Source organism: Seriola aureovittata, chromosome 9, assembly GCF_021018895.1.
Source record: "Seriola aureovittata isolate HTS-2021-v1 ecotype China chromosome 9, ASM2101889v1, whole genome shotgun sequence".
Classification (NCBI taxonomy): Eukaryota; Metazoa; Chordata; class Actinopteri; order Carangiformes; family Carangidae; genus Seriola; species Seriola aureovittata.
In genome coordinates this window covers 5,002,452-5,026,237 of record NC_079372.1, presented here as the reverse complement: position 1 = coordinate 5,026,237, position 23,786 = coordinate 5,002,452, and the positions used below count along the sequence as shown (strand labels likewise).

At 40.9% G+C, this 23,786-nt stretch overlaps 2 protein-coding genes across 8 annotated transcripts; both read right to left on the bottom strand.

Moving 5' to 3' along the window:
- Positions 1 to 303: 303 nt before the first annotated feature.
- LOC130175471 (probable E3 ubiquitin-protein ligase DTX3) lies at positions 304 to 10,337 on the bottom strand. 5 transcript variants are annotated; one of them, XR_008828741.1, is made up of 5 exons: positions 9,701 to 10,330; positions 7,869 to 8,086; positions 7,227 to 7,308; positions 3,834 to 3,935; positions 304 to 1,468 (listed from the first exon to the last, which is right to left on the bottom strand). XR_008828741.1 is itself a non-coding variant. In XM_056385987.1 (4 exons), exons 1-3 carry the CDS (start codon positions 10,004 to 10,006, stop codon positions 7,230 to 7,232), a joined length of 603 nt encoding a protein of 200 aa, XP_056241962.1. In that variant the 5' UTR covers positions 10,007 to 10,330; the 3' UTR covers positions 3,741 to 3,935; positions 7,227 to 7,229. The 5 variants fall into 5 exon arrangements, 3 of the variants coding, with proteins under 3 accessions (XP_056241962.1, XP_056241963.1, XP_056241961.1); XR_008828742.1 differs by lacking the exon at positions 304 to 1,468 and adding an exon at positions 3,394 to 3,671; XM_056385987.1 differs by lacking the exon at positions 304 to 1,468 and having other exon boundaries at positions 3,741 to 3,935.
- Positions 10,338 to 12,306: 1,969 nt separating this feature from the next.
- dtx3 (deltex E3 ubiquitin ligase 3) lies at positions 12,307 to 17,909 on the bottom strand. Of its 3 annotated transcripts, XM_056385943.1 has the most exons (5): positions 17,412 to 17,909; positions 17,138 to 17,178; positions 15,835 to 16,637; positions 14,503 to 14,720; positions 12,307 to 14,269 (listed from the first exon to the last, which is right to left on the bottom strand). In XM_056385943.1, the coding sequence occupies exons 2-5, from the start codon at positions 17,148 to 17,150 to the stop codon at positions 14,194 to 14,196; spliced, it is 1,110 nt and encodes a 369-aa protein (XP_056241918.1). In that variant the 5' UTR covers positions 17,151 to 17,178; positions 17,412 to 17,909; the 3' UTR covers positions 12,307 to 14,193. The 3 variants fall into 3 exon arrangements, with proteins under 3 accessions (XP_056241918.1, XP_056241920.1, XP_056241919.1); XM_056385945.1 differs by lacking the exon at positions 17,138 to 17,178; XM_056385944.1 differs by lacking the exon at positions 17,412 to 17,909 and having other exon boundaries at positions 17,138 to 17,382.
- Positions 17,910 to 23,786: the final 5,877 nt, after the last annotated feature.

Genomic DNA, 23,786 nt, shown 5'->3' with positions numbered 1-23,786 from the left:
AACAGGTGGGAAGTTCATAGCAGACTAGCAGACTGGAAAGTCCGGTGGATGGTTTCATATTTTAAATCTATTCTATATTTAACTCATATCCTACCTAACATTCTGTTTGGGACAAAGTGAGATTAAAAATTTCTGGTGGGGGGGTGGCGGGGGGATCGATGGAAATATTTCAGAGATTAAAGAAGAAAGGTGCAGGTCAGTGATCCTGTTTGATCTGGTAGGAGAATATCTCAGTATAATAAATATAAACCCGCTGGTTGTTTGGGTACCTGTTAGGGACCGAGCAGTGAGGCAACACGAACACAGGAACTGTTGAAAAAAACTGGGGTTTATTTAGAAAAATATTATAACACAAGAGTATAATAATGAGGCTTATAAAAGAGGTCAACAAATATAACTATACTCAAGATAACAACTAAAAAACATGTTAACTGAACAAACTGACCCAACACAATGAGACATGAGGGAAAACATATAGTGGCTTAACACACAAAGGGGTAAACAAAATGGACGCCAGCTATAGCTAAATATTAAGTAAAGCAAACTAAAAATGTGATATTAAATGTTTAAGTGTAATTGACTACAAGTGATATTATTTGGGTGTGGTTGACTGCTAGTGTGTTGATAACTAATGAGGTGAAGTAGGATTGAAATGAGATTCCCCTGTGTGGCTGTGGCCATCGCACTATTAATGTCTTTAAAAAAAGGCGGAAGAGAAAGATAAAATAAGTTTTTAATGCATACGGGAATGCAGTCTGTTACTATGCAACACATCAGCTCCAAAGACATTCCTGTGGAGGATTTTCGTCGCCCTCTGTCTGTGTCCTCCCTTCCAAAACTGTTTCTTCTTCTTTCTTTTTTTCTCTCTCTCTGTTTCCTCTTCCTCTCTTCTTTGACTTGCATATTCCTGGGGCTGTTTGATCCACAGCTGGTTGGAGGGAGTCTTTGATAAGTAAATATGCATTTTCTGCGAGCTGCTATCCTTTCTGCCTGCACACTGACCGTAGAGGCTCCTCTGCGACAGGAATGACTGTGGCGATATTTAAATGCTCACTCTCTCCCTCCTCTCCAGCTCTAATTGCTGAGATGGCTTTTGATATTCAAAGGGGCTCTTGAGTAGAGACAAAATATTCATAGATCCACACTGTGTTTAACTAATGTGTTACATCGTATTACATGATATCCTCGTTTTCAAATGATTTGTAATATTCGGTTTAAATACAAAACAAATATTTTCAGTCATGAAATGAAGGACTTGGCCTTAGATTGCGTTTGCTGTTGATTTAGACATGTACAGTGTGTGTGCCAGGAAACTAACTCAGGTTTGAATGTGAAACGTATTTTCCTCAAGGATGAACTCTATGCTTCTGCTGGAATTTCCTTATTCTGTTGGATTGTGAGGGGCACATCTGTTACTTCACTGGATTGTTGGTATAATCTGATTCTTAACGTTGCCCTCTTCTCCTGGCTGAAAAAAAGGGACACCAGTGGAGCTATGAATATGAAGATGTAACTCATGACTCACACTGATTTGTGTTGTACAAGGACAAACTGAAGCAGGAATAGTTACTCACACAACATCCTATATCTGATATGATTAAGCTTTCTGTTTGCTTTTATGATTCAGCGTCTAAACTGCTTAGTGAGCTGTTTGTTGCCATAAGGTGCAGCTGTTCCATTTGCTAATTGTAAGAACTCCTGCTGAGCAATCTGCAAGTGTGACATCTCCACATCAACAAACCACGGGTGAAGCAAGGGGCCCACTTCATAAGTGCAAGGATTTCCCCACCTTCACACACTTCATCTTGATGTATTAAAAAAAAAAAAAAACACTGGTTAGCATCTAGTGATAATTCGACAGATTTAGCCTGATCTTCTTTGAATCTGAACCATGTCTCTGCATGGATGCTCACCCTGCCTTATAGTACACGAAGTAGTTACATCACATATTGTTAAATAAAATCTTTGTGTGGCTCACAGTCTCTGCCAGCAAGTGCACTCAGCTGCAGCAGCCTACACTTTGGCACAGCAATATAAAATATACAGTTGTGCAAGCACAACGTTTTTCTCTGAGCAGATCCATATTTATATTTACACTGTATATTCAGTTTATGAAGCCATAAAAGCTTTTGCACAGGATTGTGCCTGAGCTCGATTCTTTTTCTAATCACGATGCTTCCTCTGTGACAGCAGCAATTTGGTAATTTAACGGAAAACAACTGGTTAACACTAATTACTTTCATCTTTCTACTTCAGTCTATCAGTGTAAATAAATGGGGGTGAAATGAGGAGATCCACTACATTTCTATTAGATGTATAATTTGTCCTCGATAACAATATGTCCCAACAACAATATTTTCCATTCACCTAAACTTGTGGTATTCCAAACTGATCTATATGACTGAAGAGATAAAAGGGCTCATTGCTATTCGAGCAGTACGACAACTGGTGTCTGAGTGTTGCTCACATACAGTCGAGGCGCCACAGGTTACGACCTTCCTGTGTAAAATAGAACAGGCTGCATTAAAACTCACTAAACAAATGGCTCTGTGCGACGTGTCCAGAATCTTCACCACCACATATTTCTGCCGGCCTCCGTCAGATTTTTATAATGAAAAGAAACATTTTTACCGCTAATGTGAAAAAAAAAAGCTCCAGCTGTTCCAGTCGTTCAAAAGAAAGACGGGCCTTGGTTGAGATTCTTGTTTGTAAAATGATAGAAAGGTCATGCTAGTTGCCATGACAGCCACAGCTAATTGCTCTTCTATGAGACAGTCTGAGAGTGGATGGCCAAGGCTGAGGATGCAGACAGGAAGGATAACAAAGGAGTTTGGTATCCCTCAGAGCACCCAGAAAATATTTTCCATCCAGACTGTATTTGCAGGGGTTTTTGTTCGGGTCCTTTTGAATATTTTCATGTTGCTGCACATCCATTTACACTGTCGGATGAATGAGATGGCTGGGTATTATGTTCGATATGACCAAAAATACTTATCATATGAGCATGATAAACAACACTGTTCCTAATTTAAGTTTGGAGAGGTAATTACTGGACATTGTTTTAATCTCCGTCCACAGAGGGCAGATGATGGAACTACTATCCTCATATCGTGGAGAAAGTAGGCGCTCGCTAATGAAGAACAGCTTGAGCAGAGCCTTCAATCTGTGACGCTGACAACCCAGCCAAAGACCCCAATAGTTGCCAGCATTGCTGTTGTGTCCTGTCGGCGAAGTAAGTCAGTAAATCTGTCAGCATTACTAAGAAAAGCAGAGGGTCTGTTCTGCTAAATCAGGCAGACAAAAAGCCATGTAGCCCCAGCTATGAAACAGAGAACAGAATGTGAGAAACTGCCTCAACAAACACACTCACTCTCACACACACACACACACACACACACACACACACACACACACACACAAACACAAACACACACGTTCATGTATTCACTAGTGCGTATTCGTACATACTGTACACACAGATGCAGTCAAGGGCACACAGACAAAAGCCACAGAAGCACAAGCACCCACACACCCACCTTCTATTTTGCTGTTCTTAAGCAAACAGCCTCAGGCGCAGTGAATGAGCATGTCAACGGTGTGGGTTGACATTCTGTCACACAAAGAGTGTGTATGGAGACAGATGCCTCCTCGGCCTCCTCCTGTCCATTTACCTAACACACAAACACGGCCTCATATGTCCTTGTTTGGCCTTTATGATTTAAATATAGAGATTTTTAATTCAGGGAAGGCAGAGAATCTTTATTTCTGTCAACTTTGGCGTTAAAAGAGGAAACTGGGTGAAGATATAAAAAAAAGAAATAAAAAAAACATACCTTCAAAGGGTATGCAAAAGTAGGCTACGTCTGGAGGAGTTGATTTCCATTACAGTGGAAGGAGAAGAGTAGCGTGCCCTGCACCCAGATAGGCAGGTATATCTGTGATTGGGAGAGGATGAGAGGATGAGGAGGCAGGCAGGCGATGTGCCAGGGTTTTCCCCACAGCCAGAGACACTCTAATTAAGGAGCACAGTGGGGAGAGGGGGCGAGAACAACAGCTCTGCATTGTCACATAATGATTTTCTTATCATCTCTAGTACAGGAAACAAACGCACATCTCCCGCCCGATGGGTACGTGTGTCTGTGTGTTTCTCGGGAGCCCCTCCTGAGCGGCCGTCTAGTCACACCCAGAAACATGAAATCAACCAAGTCTTGTTGCTATTTTCAGTGGCTGGCAGGGGAGTATTCACGCCGTCCTGCCACAACACTGTAGAGCCGCGTTTGATGGAAATGAATGTAAGCAGCTGCAAATGTATCCATTTTAATCCATACACTGAGAGCTTATTTTCACTCTGTCATCAATCCATTTTAGAAGGAGGTTTGTCACGATATTAATGTGCATAATCATTAATACATATTTATAGCTCTTTTAAATTTCTGTAATTCTTTGCCCTTTTTCCCAGATGTCCAGATGGACACTGACAGAGAAGGGAAATACCTGCAGAGAGGGACAAAAAGTCATCGAATTTTAATAGTGTTTGTCATTTCATTTCAATTTAACTAGGAATATAATTTGGGTTTAAACAATAAAGCCTGAAGAGATTGTCAGTTGGGAGGATGTCTTCTTATAGAGACATTCCTCAGCCTTTCACATGGAATATTTGATGTTCAAATGTAGGTTACATCCACTGAACTGAAAGTGAATTTTGAAAAGCGGATTTATTTGTCGTGTTTCCTCAGTAATTATCTGTATATTATGCATGCTCCGTGTTTCTTTGCCTGTCTCACAATCTGCTCAACTGCCAATTTTCCACTTATGTTAAAATAACAAATAGATAGTGATGAAATGACAAAAAAAAAGTGTGCAAACGTGTAATATGTTCATGAAGTTACAACAGGGGATGCTTTCCATTTACACAACACAGCAGAAAGGAGAAGAAGTGGCAGATAAAAACAGCGCTAATACTGAATGATTAAGGCTCAAGAGAAGAAAATGGATGATGATGATGGGAAATGGTTGGACTAGACTGATGAATTACGGGAGAAAAGGCAAGATGGGGGAGGTGGGGGCAGTGGTACATTTGACCAGATGGGTCCTGGTCTGCTTTGTGAGAGCAGCAGATGCCCTGAGATCCTAGGCCATAGAAATGCCCCGAGCTGCTTAACACCAGAGCACTGAAGAGAACGAGCCCAATAACTCCACCCAGTCACATGTGCACGTTCCCTGATAGAAAATATAGGTTAAAGGTATTTTTTCATCCCATAGCTCTGTGCTGTGGCTGAGAAAGCGATCAGCTGGATGTGATACCTCAGAGCCCAGAAAACCAAAAACAGAGCATGTGTGTCAGGCTCTGCTGCATCTAAATACACAAGACAATACAATGCTTTTAATTACTCTTAGCAACTCTGTTTGCAACATTTTGTATTTAGTGATGGCTACTGTAAGACACTTGTTACACATTTAACATGAGTAGACATGCAAATGACCTCAATTAAAAAGAATAGCAGATGAGCCACTAATTCTTTCGCCTTTATTAATCTTTTAAATCGAATCTGTGTCTGTATGCGCATGTCATCTCCTCTGCTTACAGTATTTGCCATCAGAAATCCACAGATGATCAGTTCAATGTGCTCAAACACAGGGCGACGTCCTTTTTCTCCATCATACAGATACAGTAAATGCTGCTGCTGCTAAAGCTGCCCCGGGCACCATAGAAACACATGACTCATCATCTACAGCAGATGCTCTGCTCCTCTCACTGACTTTGGGCAATGAGGTTTGGGAGGTGCTGCGGGACTGTGGGTTTGTGATGATGTTACAGCTGCATACCAAGCAGACGCCATCACACAGTTTTCTTTGAGGGGAGCATCACCCTCTAGTGGACCAGAGGGGTAAAAGGCAAGATACAAAAGTAGGAAGAGCTGATGAATTCAGAGCACTGCTGACACTTTGTTTGACGCTCATTTTATTTGACACTTGCGTGAACACAGTATGTTACCTAATGAATGTGCTTTTTGTACACCTGATGTTTTACCATGGAAAAGAATAACGCTTAGCACTCTCCGGCTTGTTCGTGTCGCAGCCCCAAAACTGTTTATCTTAATTGAAGGTGTCAATTTAAAAAAAAAAAAAAAAAAAGTGTAACAAATATATATTTTCTTTTTTTTTAAATGCTAAATAATTTCCTAAACCAGCTTTTAACAAAGGTTACTCAAATGGGAGTAAAGTGCATTTGTTGGGAAATATGGAACATGTGGGATCAACTCAAAATAAAACGCAATGCCCTTGTTCATCTGAATGTATACAGTACAGTGTAATGTAAAGGCTTTGGTTACGTAAGCTATACTTGCTAGTAGGACTGACTGATTGTTGGTTTTGGTCTTTTCATGGGATTTGTTGACAGTAAGAGAAATGTAGATTATCACCAGACTTTAAACATAATGACACATACATCTCACACTTTACCTATAAATTTAACAAATGTCATCTCTATCACATGTACGCAGTGGTTTCCTACATGGACTTCACTGGTTGAATGAGTGGACAGAGCCTCAGTTTATGTCAAAGCAGCCACCAGACATCAGCAATAGTAAATTAGACAGTCCATAACAGTGTTAGTTAGAAGTATACGGTAATGATATGTTGGTACATGCAGTTACATTTAGAAATGTGCTACAGGATGCAAAACTGCACAGTTGTGGTCAAATCGTCATCAGTCTATTTCACCACAGTCTATATATGACACAGCTAGCAGTCACTCTTTGTCTTTCTTCTGCTCTGCCTGCCGTAGCCCTCAGGATTATTTTACCTGTTTTGGCTACATTCTTGATGCCGACTGTGAGCCTGATCAAGAGAAGACTGCTTTTACCACCACTAGGCACCAGATTTATGATCCCATGTGACGCCATGTTAAAAACAGAAGAAAATGGCATATTTACAAGATTGAAATATCTGATGATCAGTAGTATAGCCTACTGTACTGCTTACTGTATGGCCTGTGATTAAAGTAATTCTTTGCATAGTCAGTTGAAATGAACAATTGGAAATCTTTGGGAAAAGCCACAAACCTCCATGTCTTATATCTAATAAATCAATTTCAACACAAAAAAAAAACATCTTAAAGTGTCAGCCGTGAAGATCCCTGTTTGAGGTCTAAAAAAAGTGCAGACTTGAAATACGGAAATTTGTCACAATACACAGTATTAAATCTACTTGAAGGATGACTTCACCCATTAGTCTTCCTCTGTCACTCCTTTAAGACGAAGCTCCTCTTGAACCCTGAACAAATATGCTGGATCTGGATATCCAAAGCTGGAATGAAGAAACACAAGCAATCAGAAAATGTAGCAACTGCTATTTGAAATGTATCCAGCTAAATTAGTTTTGAAAAGAGTGTCGCTACATGGAAGGTTATAGAATTTCTTAATCCCAAAGAGGACAACTAACTGTATAAAACTGGATCTTAAAAACTTTTTTTGCTGTACAGCAACAGTATTCTACTCAAGCGGCCATCAAGTGCTAGTATCTCAACAACTACTAGATCAATTGTCACAACATTTTTTGCAGGTATCCATAGTGACCGAGGAATGACTCCCATTTAATTTGGTGACCCCTTGACTTTTCCTCTAGCGCCACCAGCAGGCCAAAGTTTGCTCCTGTCCGGTGAGATATCTCAACATCAACAGATGGGTTAGCACAACTTTTGGCTCAGACACACACGAACAACATTTCATCGGAGGAGCACAACATGAAACTGAATTTGATCTTTTTCACCCGATGAGTTCCTCAATCCTGCGTTAAAGCCTTCAAGGCAATTTCCTGTACACTCATGGGTGAGATCAGTGATTCTCCTACAGCGATAATGTGCATACCATTGTGGACCACCTCCAACGTTGGTCTTGTGGTGAATGTCGTTCCAGGTGATGACGTTGTTGAGGCCTGTGGTTGCGGATTGTCCGATAGTGAAGACAAGTCTCCTGTCGAAGGCTTTCCTGAGCAGCTTCAGGACTTTCTCCCCCTCCTCGCAGGCTGGCAGGTAGGCAGTACGAGAGGTGCTGCTGTACCTCACTCCAGGGTTTGGGTGCTCAGGCTGTAATATGGTAAACAACAAAATATACTGTTTGTAATATACTCAGTTAATGACAATCCTCCTTTTAGGTATCATGCTCACAAAACCAACTCTTAAAGATGCTTTCACTGTTGCACAACATCCAAAAATATGTCCTCTCTCACACTGCCCCTCTCCTACACACACATTGTTTCTCTTTGCCATTTTCTGAACTATATACAGATAACTCTCCCACTCCCATTGTTACTTCTGCAGACATTTGCAGTTACATTGGGAATTACCTCACTTGTTTGTGCTCTTTCACACTTGCACACACACACACACACACACACACAATAGTCATTATAATTGCTGCTCTAATGAAGAGCCCATCTCTTAGCAAAGTGTCCAGCTGTTGATCTTTTTGTCAGTATTTGGAAGCTACAGTTCTATGCAATAGTTTGAGCAGCCCTCTGCAAATTACATATTTTGTTGAATTTGTTGAATTTTTATATGAAAAGAAGTAAATATCTCCTTTGCAGCAAACAAACTTTACAATAATTCTCTCTTAAAATGTTAATGTACAGTTTCTTTTAATTTCAGGGACTTAAAAAACTGGGGGGGGGGGGGGGGGGGGGGGGTGAGTATATTGGAGCATGTGCAAAGGTTTGGGTACTCTCCCAGCTTCAGAACTTAGTCACCTGCACTTTGGAAGATAGCACAGCTTGCAAATGCTTTTTGTAGCAGCTAAGAGTTTCTTTAATGTATTTTCACCCACTCTTCCTGCAGATCACCTTCTGTGATATTTTTAGGTTGTGTTGCACACACAGCATGTTTAAGATCTACCCACAGACTTTTCAATGATGTTCAAGTCAGGGGACTGCGAGGGCCGATCCAGAAGCTTAAACTTGAATTTGTTTGTAGTGAAGTAGTCCATGTTGAATTTTGAGGTCTGCTTTGGATCATTGTCCAGGAAGCTCGCCTCTTTCAGTTTCAGTTTGTTAACTACTGACTGCAGCACATTTCTTGCCCCATGCTTGTTGGCAAAGAGACAGGAAGAGAGGCTCATTTTGATGTCTGTCAGCAGGGGTTATATTTATTTCTTTTCACTTTCAAAAGGTGCCCACAAGCATTAGAAGTTGTTGAGCCTAATTGTGAGTGTTAATAATAAAGAAGAACATACATAGCTTTGACATAACTTTTTCAAAGCATATTGCTATCACTTTGAGGGGGAAGTTTATACTGGGTTGTGGGCAAATAATCTAGAAATAAAGCACAGCTGTCCTCCTCCACCACTACATGTGCTTCTATGACAACAGAGGGATGCACCTCTTAAATCACCTCTCCATAGGATTCCCACTTCAACATAACTATATTAAACATAGGCTATACCGTTTAACAACAGAGGCTGCTTTACTTCATCAGGCTGAAGCTACAGGAGAAATAAGGTGCATGATGGTTAAGTGGCGCTGAACTGTTATGATACCTAATCCAGATGTTTTTATGTGTCCGTGCAGGGCTGTCGAACTGTATTTAGAAGCAGACAGCGCTCTCTGGTGGACAGATGTGGTTTTAAACGCAGCTGAAAGATGTTGCTCTGTGAATATGCAGCCTACATGTGGCCTCTACAGCTTCCATGTACACAGTCAGCCTCACCCCTTGTATCCCTGCTGGGAAGCTGTACTGTATGACAATACATCCGCAGTGCTCGAAGCCGGGCAGGCGCTGCCAGCTGCGCGTCACCGTCATCGTCCCCTCCGGCTGGGTCCCCGTGTACACTCCGTGGTAGGTGTTGCATATCGGACAAGCGGGTTTAAACCTGAAAACCGAGTCGATACACTGAGAGCAAAAAGAGTGAAGGCACTTTAACATCTTCCTCTGTTGGATTTTGTCCAAGCAAATGGCGCAGTCCTCTGTACTTTTAAGGACCACATTAGAGTGGCTGTTTCTCGTGTTTTCCATTTTTCCGGTATGCTGCCTGGCTGCGTGAATGGACGCAAACGAGTTGTGACGTAAATAAAAAGATAAGGAAGGAAAGAGGAGTACCGGTGTTGTGTCGAAGTCTGTTTCCCCGTCGACATGCGTTTCCTTTACCCTCCTTAACTAACCCCCAACATTATTCCTAACCTAGCTAATTATCTCTGCCGCGCTCTATCATAACTTACCCTAAACCCTAACCCCAACCAGGGGGAGGGGGGGTGGCACTACCGGGAGACGGGAGGGAGTCTGTCTAAAGGAAGAAGTGACTTTATTCGTCACGAGAGGTCTGTTCATTTCCTGTGGGTGTCACCACACGTCAATGTGCGAGGAAGTGGTGCGAAGAGCACTCACCGGTGATTGGTTTGATTTTGATACTGAAAAGTTTCCCTGTCACCGACATTGAGGTCACAGTTCATGAACCAAAAGAAACAAAAGGGTTGAACAAAAGAGTGGTGAATATCTGAAGTACATTAACTATGAGAAGCCGCCGAGGCCAAAACTGAATACTTCACTTACACATACTGGTACTAAGAAATTGCACATACATGCATACTGTAATAGAAAAATTATATTCTGCACTTTGTTTAACCTGGTTTGAACTTTGTGTGACCTGGCTTTGTATATTCTTGAATGTGAATCTGTTCCCACATGTATGCTCCTTATCTGGTACTGTCCGGTACAAACTAGGGAGTAGTTTGTCCTTGAACACACACCTGCTTCTTTTTGACAGTTAGACAGTCAGGATGGCACCCAGAATTGTTCACACACACACACACACACACACACACACACACACACACACACACACACACACACACATCCTGACCCTGCCTCCTTCTTTCTTTCTTTTTTCTATAAAGTTAATGTACACTCCATTTGATATCAGTCTGCAATTGCACTATGTGACTGTACACTGATCCTTTACAAAGCTCTTATTAAAATATATAAAGACAACTTGATCATTTTGTCAACTGTTCACTTTCAGATTTCCATCACAATACTATTATGCACATACGCTGTTAAACTGCAAACTTCTCCCGCCACTTGTTGACCCATTTTTAAACTCAAACCCATGTGATATGACAATCTACCACCTGTTGGCTCACAGTTCTTTTAATACACTGACTTATACCAGACAGTTAATCTCATCTCATATTTACTACTACTGCTAATGTTTTGCATACATTGGAAATTTTGTAAACGGTAGAATAATTATTCTGCCATTACTCAGCAGAATTTTAGTGTCTGTTTTGACGATCTGTGATCATTAGCCATTAAGGTATTTTTTGAAGCAATGAGCAAGAGAAAGAAAATCAGGAAGACTGGCAGTATCTGCTACCATCTGCAGCCTTTATAAAACTGCTCATGCAAATGTTCTGAAGTAGGTTTTTCAAGACAAGTACTTACAGTTATGATGTTTGAAAGGACAAACAAGGTGTCTATACCAACTATGTGATGCTCCTTTGAGCAACATCTCTTCTATCCAAGAAATCTTTCTGAGAGATTGCTTTATGAAGAAAAGAGGCTCATAGCAAACTGTAATCAGAAGCCTATTGATGTTTCATAACTGAAGGCCACTGTGTAATTAATTTATTTACAAAAGTAATTCTTTGCCAAAAAAAATGAAGGAATGACTAATTACAAAATACACCCGAAAAAGTAAGTGGTATACTCTAATTCTAGAATCAGCCAAGTGCCAACAGTGAAAGTATTGGCCCACAACTGATACTACTTCTTAAAGCTGAAATGCACAGGTACCAGTGGTGATGTATCAGTGTGTCTCTGAGTAATTCGTTCCTTTATAAGTTATAGTGCATCTTCAGTAGTGTGCACCTCCAAACAGAGATTTATGGCTGCGTACGATACATTATTTTCAGACATTTTTTCCTTTAACTGATATTAGGAGGGACAGGAAAGGTTGGGAGTGTAAGAGGGGGATTAAATGCAACAAAGGTCCCTTACAACATAGGCCACATTATGACCAATTTGTAAAGGTAGTAGTGGTAAAATTGGGTATATCAGGTGCAGTATTTTGAAGGTCTGTTCACTCCTCAGTCATTATGACGTCCACTAGATGGCACAGAGTGTATTAGCAGACTTCAGTGTCTTGGTGTGACAAGAATCTTTGTTGCTACAGTGTAACAGTGTAGATCAAATCTTGATGCAAGGCAACAACCTTGCACCCATTCCAAATGGACACTTTCCAGATGGACACAACTTTGATAGTTGCTTACAATGCACCTAGTTTATTTGGGGCCTACACTGAATATCCAACACAAACCCAAACATAACTTTTTATTCAAGTATTAAAATGTAAAGCACATTATTCTGAATATCAACAAAGTACGAATCAACACAATTAGAAAATCAAAACTCCAACTTTTCTTCAACAATCAATTTGTAATATGTGTAATCTCTCTACTGTCCATTCTCCTGGCTCCTCCTCAATCATGTTATGCATAGAAATGTTTGCACAGTAGCTTTAGTAAACTACAATCCTGTGTCCCAGAAATATTTCAGTTGGTCCCTTAACTTAAATACAAAGGGGATGAAAACATAATAAAAGGGTATTTGATTTATGGATCTGACCAGTAAATTTTATGACAAATTTAGCCATTAGCCAAGCAGGTTACTGTACTTAATAAAGCACTTTCACACATACAGCTTTATCTGTCTGAGGGTTTTTTCAGCATTTGGACTACAAGAATGTTTATGAAGGAGACGCTAATTTAATACACATTAGTATACATATTTTCATGAACTGTGTAGTATTTGTACTTAAAGCCAGATAGTATAGCTACAAACAAAATACGCCCAAACTGCTTACCGTTCATTAGCAACATCATGCTTGATTTTTTTTTTTGATTTTTTTTTTTTTATCAAAAGTGAATATAAGAAAGGCACAACAAAATCAGTATCCCACCCACCCTAAATCAGATCAATTGTTCCCACATTTTCTTTTTGTTATAGTTTCACTGTGTATTGTAGATTATCTATTCAGATAAACAAATTTACAACAGTTACCTCATTTTGAACGAGAACATTAGCAGGCAATCTCCCAGTTTGACAGGGACAGAGGCATAGATATTTAAAGAGCTTTTGTGCCTTTGATTTGGTTTAAGTGGTCTATATGCCCTTTACATTTGACATCGTCTTAAATCTGGTAATTAGATGAGCACATTACTAACAACCGAGGTAATGGGCTCAACACCTGGGAGACATCTTGATATAACAGGAGTGACCAATGGCAAAAACAAAAACAAAAAAAACCCAGGCGGAAGTCCTGACGCATGTAATAAAAGCTGCTGCAATGAGGCATCGTTTAACATTCTTCCCATTTAAGTAAAAACGCAGGGGGGGAAAAATGAAGAATCACACGCAAACGAAGAGTTCCAAGCAACTGACATCAACTTGTAGTCACCAAGCTAAGAGCCGATGGCTGCATGAACCTTCTCGCTCCGAGCACTCTTCCACACAGAGGAAGCAAAAACCATGACTCCTTCTTCACTGAAAAACAGACTGCCTTACCAAAGTGCCTGTGAGTGCTTTAGATTGCAGTTACTTCAGAAAATGAATTCTCTCTACTCAAACAGTGCTATTCTGCCATAAAATCCCCACGACAAGTAATTAGTAACAATCAAATTAGAGACTTACTCAACAAACATTTCTGGGGAAATAAAACCAAGAATGTGTGCTTGTAAGAAATAAAGAAATCCCCAGAGTAGAAATAAACATTAATATAACATAATCTGTCTTTATAACATTAAACTTAGATCTCCTAAATAATATATAAGTACCATGAATTCCAACACCCCACAATGCTCTTAAATAAGTGCATCAGATATTGGTCCTATTGCCAAATGTGACAGGTAGAGGATTGTGTAATACAAGAATGCACTGCACTCAAAGTATTTTTTTTCCACATGTAGCACTGGGTTAAGCTTGACTCCGGAGGAACATGAACAAACAGAGGAACAGCTAGTGGATTGATGTGGGCTCTGCTGCAGCATTAGACGCTCGTCTGCTGAGGGCCTTGTCTTCAGCTATCCTCTTCAGCTAGGGACGGGCAGTCTCAGAGCACAACCTGGAGCCGAGTCATGTCCACCGCAAGGACAAAGACACTCGGAAAGTCTCACAAAGTCCTGGAAGAGTCTGTCACTTTCGTGCTGTCAGTCCGCTGTGATGCCTTTCTCTCTGAGCTCCTCTGTCACTCGTACCAGGTAGGTGGGGTCTGGGTAGCCAAAACTGTCAGGAGAAATAAAACAGCCATCACTGCATCTGTATGAGCTCAGGCAGCAATAGTGCCATCTAGCCAAGGACATCAACTGATAGCATTCCCTTGTCAGGAACTTCAATTACATCTGTCAGTCATTACTGAACCATTTTTTCAGCTACCGCACCTCTTAGAAAAGTTGTTGAGACCATTGGCAAATCAAATCTCCATGGGCAATCGCCTCCAACTAAAAGCCCATACATACCAGCGGGGCCCGCCCCATATTGAGGTCTTGTGGTGAATGTCATTCCAGGTGATGACATTTTGCATGCCCGTAGTCATGGAGGTACCGATGGTGAAGATAAGGCGCTGTTCGAAGGCCCGGCGCAGCAGGCCCAGCACACGGTTCCCCTCAGGGCTGTCAGGGAGGTAGGCCACGCGGTCTGTTCCTGGGTACCGAACACCCGGGTTTGGGTGTTCTGGCTGTGGGCAATAAAGAGCAGGATCAGGATCAGAACAGGGTCATTTTAAAGTATGTAGTTTTAACTGTGTTTGCTACTTGATTTTGTGAGTAGTGTGTTTTATATTAATTCATCAAGTGTTTTTATCTGACAGGCTCTTCAATCAAAGACATGTTTCTCTTTTGGGAAACAAGAAGAAAAAACTTTGAACCTTGAAGTTAAGAACAGATATGAGCTACTTCTGACGTCTATGAGGTGAATGCACTCGCAAACTATTAGGGGGAATTCCACTGATTTTACACATGTTGATCGGTTTTCTTGTCAGAGGAAGTACTACTCAGCATGTAACACAGAAATTTCACAAGTCTTAGAAACTTAAACCCCCAAGTTTGGAAACTACACATTTACAACAGAAAGCTTGCAGGCAAACCACACACAATGAGTTTGAAGGATGTTTGCATTTACCAGGCAGCATCTAAAGAAAATATACGATGGGTTTCATTACGGGAAAGTGAAGTATTAACTCACTGTAGTACCCTTTAAAGACCCAATGAAACAGCACTGGGATATCGCCTTGCTTCCTTAAAGGCCCAATCTTTAATTTTCTACCATATAAATCTGAGCTAAATTCACCAAATAGTTGAGGAGATTTTCATACAAATGACATAGGGGATGGATTTTGTTTTTGCCAGCTCATAATTGCAAACAGACGCCTGTTTTATGACTGTTTTACAAAGGATTCCTGATATAAACCTTTGCCATGATCAGAAAAGAGCAAATCATTTTGTTGCTGTTTTTGTTCTGCCATGCATTGGAGGGTCTGTCAATTAATTTGTGAGTAACAGCAGGTTCTTATCCTGTTTTGAATCTGAGCGTGTCCCTTTAATTTCATGTATTTCCTTCTTAAACTGGATATTAGGGGTTAGATGTAACACAGGGGCAGGTAAAGATTATTAAAGTGTGAAACAACTAGATATCAGTCAGGGACAGAAAAGAAGACTTGCATGGTCAGAGAACTGTGATTATTTACAAAAGATCTGATCATGTATGTAGTATTACCTACAAGCACAATTGCACTAAAGAAGTCCAATCACTTAGATTTTATGCCATATTTCACATGCTCTTGGTCAACTCACCGCCTGTAGGCCAGGAGGGAAGCTGTAGATGATGCAGATACACCCATAGCCTTCGTGACCAGGAATCTCCAGATCAGGATCTCTCTCTACGATCATTGTACCATTGGCAGGCTGGTTTCCAATCAGCTGTCCATACACTAGCCGACACACGGGGCACGCTTTCTTCACCTTAAAGGCTTGATCCAGGCAAGAGTGACAGAATGAATGGCCGCACCTCTCCAGGGTGGTCTTCGCCACTATGTCCCCCATGCAGATTGAACATGTATTGTTGTCCTCCGCCTCACTGTGGGAAGCCAAGCTGGGGTCCATGTCCTTCCTCTGTGCCTCCTCGTGGAGCATGGCGCAGGCCTCCTCATCGGCAGGCTTCCTGAACCTCTGCTGCTGTCTCTGGGAGCGCCGGGGCTGAGGAGGTGGAGGCGGAAGCAGGCTCCCCTCACCGTTCGGCTCCAAGACTCCCACACAGGGCAGCAGAACCCTCTTCCTCTTGTTTCCCCCCTCCTGTTTGCTCATTTCTTTGCGGGCACAGCGGCATAAGTCAATGAAGGCTTTTCGTGTCTCACTGGAGATGGGTCCATCCATCACCCCAGCTCCAGCGGTCCTGAAGCCTTCCACCGGCTGCAGCCTCACAGCACAGCAGCCCCCCCTCTCTCCTCGCCTAATGATACCAGCACTCATCCCCTGCTTGCGCTGGAAGTCAATGAGCCAGGGCCGCCCAGCTGCAGCCAGGTAATCCCACACTGCCTGTGAAACCAGCACCTCATCACTGCCCTGGCCAGCACGCACACTCATCTCATCAGAGGAAACTGCACAGAGAGACGCACAAAAGTCATCAGCATGTTAAGGCTTTCACATAGGCACTCAAAACAGCACAATTTACACTTGTGTGAACATAAATACAGTTACAGAAGTTGCCCCCCAAGGCAGATGCCCTAGCCAGTATTGCTACTTTCAAATGCATTATGGGAAATGATGCTATCTTTTGCCCAGACATGGCCACAAGAGTGCCTATGATGGCTCGACTTTCTTTTCTCAGACAGTGCAAATAAAAAATAACAGTTTGCAGTGCATCTGTGGAAATCTAATCTATCTATCTTTACACGTCCAACTATTTGCAGTGGCTGCGGCGCGTCAAAGAAACACACACAACAGGCAGTAACGCGGCATTGCTGAGGACGTATCAGCTGTTCAGAGATTCAGACTGTAAACAAAGGAAACTAAGCCCCGTCACACGCGGAAAACATGAAAGCCCACTGACAGGCACATGCAAACACAAGAGTGACACTTCTTGAGGTGGAAAGGTTACCTTGCGATCCCATAAATCCCTTCAATTGCGAATGAAGCGTCCTGTTGAACAGAAAAAGAGAGGAAGAGGAAGAAAAGCTGAAGGACTGGAAAAAACGTTATCACAGCTGCTCGGCGATAATTAGACTGAGCCATGCTCCGCAGCAGCGAAGAGAAATTCTGCGATTTCGCCATATTAGCTTTGTCTTTGATACATTTGATGTCAACATTAAGCTAAGTAGCCCCCTCCCTCCTTTCCTCTCCCTCCACCCCTCTGGATCACTTGGATACCTCACCCTTTGCCGTAGCTCGTCGCTGCCTGTCAGGGAGGTATCTGGCTGGATTAAAGAGCACCGTGCTCCATCGGAGGAGGCCTTTATTTCTGACGTGTTGCTGCAGTTTACCCGCGGATAATTACTCTTCTGTAGTCAAGACATGATGTCCAAACATATTCCAAGCTCATATCGCTTTAGGTTTTCAGCAGCCCTTCCCTGGCCCGGGTGAATGCCATCCAAATCCTGCACCTCGTCCCCAGTCTCGCCTGTGTTTGCTTTCCTCGTACGTCCTTGGGCTAAGCAGCGTAACACAGAGTCAAAAGCATTTGTAGTTCCTCTTCTTATCTAGCTCCGACCACGCCAGCTATGTGGCAGCTTTCTCCGGGCAGATCATTTGCTCTCTCCTCTCACTTAGAGTCTATGTCTTTTCTTTCGAACCGTGTCCTCCCTGTTGACTGCTGCTGTGCAGGAACAAACATACCCATCATCAATAAGGGGACTGGGACCTAAGAGAAAATGTGACCAGGAAGTTCGTCACTGAGCTGACATGATTGGCTGACAAATGGTGGTTTGTGTGTGTGTGTGTGTGTGTGTGTGTGTGTGTGTGTGTGTGTGTGTGTGTGTGTGTGTGTGTGTGTGTGTGTGTGTGTGTGTGTGTGTGTATTATGCTGTGAGTGAATCACACTTTTTTGTCGTGATTAACAGCTTTAATGATCACGCAGTGCTCAACACACATAAGTGCACATATGAGTCCATCCTACACACCAGCGAGGGAATACCCACTCATTCAGTTATGATGCAAATGAAGCTGTCTGTCAGGGAACACTGACTTATCGACAGGAATTGGGTAACAGTTGTTATACAGTTTCCTTTTTTAATTCAGTAGCACAGTTTTAAAAAATATTGCCTAGAGAGATGAAGCTATTGGTGAAATGCTACAATAATAATAATAACATTATTATTATTATTATTATAATTACAAACACAACCATTTTCAGTTTTTACAGTTTATACAACAATTTACACTAAACACTTAATTTTCACTAAACCTCGCATCCGAGACAAATCTTGAGTCCCCAGTGGTTGAGTCCAAGACTAAATCACCAAAGAAGAGTCTAAGTCGAGTCCTAGTCAAGTCCCCATTACCAGAGTCTGAGTCCAAGATGTTACAGCATTTATACAGCTTTCATTTTCCTATGCCTATTATGGCCCATTACAAACAACTAATGAAAAAAAGTCCGAATCCTCGTCTAGCTCTTCCAAGTTCTAATATAGTCAATGCTCGAGTCCATGTTGAGCCACTAGAGCTGAAAATCAGGACTGGAGTCCTGACTTGAGTCCTACAACACTGGTTGGTCCTGGTTTTTAGTTCAGTTTCTGTTCTAAAAAGGTATTTTATTCTAGTTGATCATCATTTGTGCATTTGTGTGTCTGACTATAGTTATTTTACTAAACCTCAGCTGGCTGATGATATTTTCATTACTGATGAATCAATTAACTGATCATCCAGGCTATAAAATGTCAATCCCCAGGCCCCAAAAAAAGGATACCCGAAAAACGTTTAGTTTATGAATGAATTCTCAGACAAACAGGACATTAGTGTATTTAAGCTGCTGTAACCAACAAATATGCTGAATTTTCACTTTTTTTTTCACGCAATTTTTTGCAATCCATGTTATTGTTGTGGATCTCTCAGCTCCAAAATCTGATGATTGAGAGCTGACCACATAACAGAACTGCTTTTACAAGTACAGCTTCTGATTTGGAAAGCTTCTCCAACATGACAGTAATGCAGCTTTTAGGTCTTTCAATCAACCAGTATGTCTATTCCATTTTCACACAGACTTTAGAAAGGAGCAAATAATATCGACAATACTAACATATATTAGGGTTGGAGCAAATCCATTTGTTTGGGCTCACCAAATAAAATATTGGAAACGCAGGGATTTTCCTTCTATTAACACAGTCTCCACCCATCTGCTTTTCACTTAGTGCACTGCTGTAAACCTGAATTTCACTTAAACATGAGATAGTTTCTGTATCAAAGTGATTTCATATGACAGGACACATTTTCTTGGTCTAAAACTGATTCACAGATTCTTTGGTGCAATATACTATACCTTCAAATAACTAGCTATATTTATACCTTCAACACCTATGAATTAATACGAACAAGAGTTTTCACTCCGTAAGAGGTGAGCCATTATTAAGCCTGTAAAAATCATTCATTCCTTGTGATTGTGTTTTGAAGTTTCAATAGAAAAAGAAGTGGAGAGGGTTGATCACTTTTTCCTCTTTCCTCTAAAAACATTGCTGACTCAAGGACATCAGAAAAGTTAGAAGTCACTCTGTAATCTGCAGAAACGCACCAGCAAGGCTTTCACTGAAACCATGGTATAATCTCTTTCCCTTTCTATTTTGGTTTTTGGTTAGAGTTAGGATTTGCTGATGTGACAGTTGGCCCTGGCTGTCAGAGCCCATAGACTTTGGATCACCCTGCTTGAAGAGCTTAGGCCAGCAACATCATGCAATACATTTCACAAAGAGTTTCTTTATTTCTTTACACCTGTCATGTAGTAATTGATATTTCAGCTGCTTCCTTCTTTGTCTAAACCTCCTCAGCTAACATCTGTTGATATCTAATATCTGGTGGTCTTACTCATCACAGCATTATATTTGGATTACTGTAAGACTGCTGAGGTGTTCTGTCATTTTCAGTTGCTTTTATAGTTGCAAAACAAAATTATTTCTGTTTATGTTGATTAGTTAATTGAACCCTTCACTGAATCGCTGGCCTTCAGTGGGAGTGGGTTTTTATTCCATACAAGGTAACAATTATAAATTAATTTGAGATTATTATATCTTTGATCATATTTTTTCTGACAGCACTACAAAATCAAACTTCTAACACTCATTTATTTCATTGTAGCCATACACAAAGGGAAAATCCAACCTAAGACAAATTCTACATTGCTATTCTACGGATGTAGGACAATAAAGCCAAAATCTTCATACACAGAGAACTCCTCCCTAAACTGGAGATCAGAGTATGTCATCATTTGAAACTTATTGAGACTGAAGCTGTGGGCTCACTGCTTGATTTTTTTTTTTCCAGATATTGCATCAAACTGGTTTTACATGAATGTAGGACATCCAGCAATGAATCAGAAAATTAAGTTATATTTAAGTGAAGCTCCCGTGGCTGCAGCCATAGGGGTTCCACTATCTATTGCACATGGAGCTGCTCCTGGATCTGTGTCTGGCTGACATCATCGCAGCCTTGTTTCCCTAAAGGAAAGATGTCACAAATTTTGACAAGTAAAGAGTTTCAAAGTATTATAGAAATAATGTAAATTCTTTGTTGGGGTGGATTGTCTTTTTGAAACATGGAGGGTGTAGCAAAACCAAAGCAGTTTTCCTTCTAAATTATTTCTAAACAACTTCTAAACAACTTGTCATTTGTTGTAATGAGTAAATTAGTAACTTTTCTACTAAGGTTTGTGATATACATTTCAGATTACAACTGTCCTCCTGTGAAAAACGAGCCCACAGGTCGTTTGTGCAGCAGCTTATTATGACCCAAAGTTATGCTTTGTTGTTAGGCGATATCTAGTGGTCGTAGTAATTATCACAAGAGCAAAAAGAAAAGTGTGGTGATGTAGTATAAAGAGCAACAACGTCCGTGTCAGGATGGAGGTTGGGGTGGATGGATGGGTCAAAAAAACACAGGAATATGACACAGAAGAATGGTGTTCGATTTCCATGTGAAACCAATAGTTTTTACCATTTCTATTATTCATGACCATTCGTTGTCATTCCAGCCATGATAACAAGATCTGATGTTGAGGAATTACTTATTTCAACCCAAATCATGATCTTTTCCTAAACCTAACAAGTAGGATTTAATGCCTAAACCTAACCAAGTTTGTGCGTAAACCTGACCAACCCATGGCCGTTATTATGGTAACCATGGCAACGGTTAGTACGCCGCTCTCGGTACAGTCAGGTGTTTATTATGGTAGCCATGACAACCGCGGTTCTGTACGCATGCCGCTGTAGGGGCGCTATTTCAGGAGACACTGAAAAAAGACCTTTGTGGTTGTTGAAAAAACGACCTATATGGTTGTTTACGTTGGAGGAGATGTTGCAAAATTTACAACATTGTAAGCAATAAAAATGATGAAACTCTTTGATAAATACACCTAGAGGTGTATTGCCCTACAGTACTACAATGTTTTTGGAATTAATGTAATCCAATCATTTATTTTGTAAGCTTTGTCAAACCGATCATATACCACAGCCAGAGCTTCAGCAGTATGCTTGACCAACTCTATAAATGGCATCATTACAATCAGGCAAGTGGGGAAACTTTTGTCAACTGGACCACACTGAAGAAGGAAATTAGGTTCTAATATCACAATAATGCATCCAAATTATGGCTTATTATCTGCCAATGAGACTGGCAGAAAAAAGTCCCAGCAGCACAGCAAGCTATTGTTAATTGCCAATTCAAATCACACTCAGCTGCAGAAAGCTCCTGAAGGTAATTCAGATTTCACTGATGTCTTTCTTCTCTCTAATGATGACTAATTCATGAGACTAGTTCATTGTAAAGCTTCTGTCTTCATTGGCTTTAAGGTGCAGGTGGAATCTTTCAAGGACACTAACACAATTATATTTGGAGATATGTGTAATGTAAATGTAGGTTGATTTACTCAACTTTAGAGACTTAAGCTGCTAGTTTGCTTTGATCTCCAGCAGGTAATAGCCACAGCTGACTCTAACTATAAGGGAATTGAATAAATGCACAGACCTCGCTGCCAAATGACCCTTATAATGTTATCCTTCAAATACGGCTCAGGCCTCTCAACTTATAAACTTGTATTTTGCTCTTGCTATTGTCCCCTCCTCAAAAAACGGACCAAATATTGAGACTGAGCATTTATACAGTGCACTTTAAATACAGCCCTTCATGTGGCTAAGAGGAATTCCCCTTTATCAACTTCTTCAAGCCCCAAATCTGCGGTGTGTCGCCCGTCTCTCCTTGTTCCCACTATCTCCCATAAGGCCTGTCATGCTTTTGGTCCCCCTCTTGGTCTTAGAAAGGCAAATGTCCAGCAGAAGGTGATTGAAGTTAGAGACAAAGAAGGATAATTTGCCACCAGTCTTCATCAACCTACTGAACTCTCCTCTGCACCAGGCATTTCTAATGTCCTCTCTAACTTCACAACTCGTGCCCCACACATGCAGAAGCAGCTCAACATTGTTATTCTATCAAAGCTATCCTCTGTGTCATCTGTGGCTCAGTCCACAGTGAACATTTCCAACTTATCTTATGCTTCTGCTCTCTCATCCCTCCTTTTGTTATTGTTCCACTTGCTCTATCAGCAGCTGCCAAACCTCATAGTGGTGACACTGCCTCTCAGCCTATATCGCCAATCTCCTGTCTAGGTCAAACAACTTGAAACTTCTCCCAAAGTGAAATCACCTAGAGCCTCACTGTTTGCCTTTAAAGTGATCTGTTTTTTTTTATCTATATCATTTTCTGTTGCTTGAATGCTTTGGTCCACTTAGAAAACCACCACACCTGCACTAGCAAGTGCATCTGACAGCTACCAGCCCTATAAGGACCTAAACCGATAAGCAGAGCTTCAATCTGCTGCAATGACTGATAGCAATGCTTAAGAGGCATCTGTTAATAACCCGACTGAGAAGCAAGCTGTGACGATGCTTTGGCTTCCACCACTACATCTGTGCTCATCTCTGTTGAGAAAATAACCACAAGCCAGAGTCCTGTGTCTTTTTCATCATCTCCACATGCAGAAATGTCAATGATTCTGTCAAAGTACATTTTCTAAATCAGCAGCAGATTTTTTTTTTAATTGGTGACCTCCTGTAACTAACCAAATGATTCTGTTGTCTTATTCATGTTTTCCTTACAAGTCTTAATATTTAATAGGCTATTTAATATGTCTCTGGGTTGCATCACCAAAATCTTATAGTTTTAACATAATTTTATCCCTTGGTATTTTATGATCTATGATCTATTTAGTTTGTTTTTATTTGCTCTTGTTATATCTGCAGTTCTTTCTGTACTTTGTAACTTCAGAATAAATTAGATTAGATTAGATTAACTTTATTTATCCAACAACTGGGAAATTCATTTACCACAGCAGAAAAATAAACAACTATAGAATAAACAATACTGCTATATAAATGCACTTTATTACTATATTATATTATATTCTACAACTAGTTAAAGTCTTAAAACTAGATTTTCACACAAGACAAAGGCCACAAGATGGGGACCTAGTTTATTTTGTTGCCTACTTGTACTACAGTGGTACACATTTGTACAAATTTGTGATTATTTAAATCACGTAACTCAAATGATGT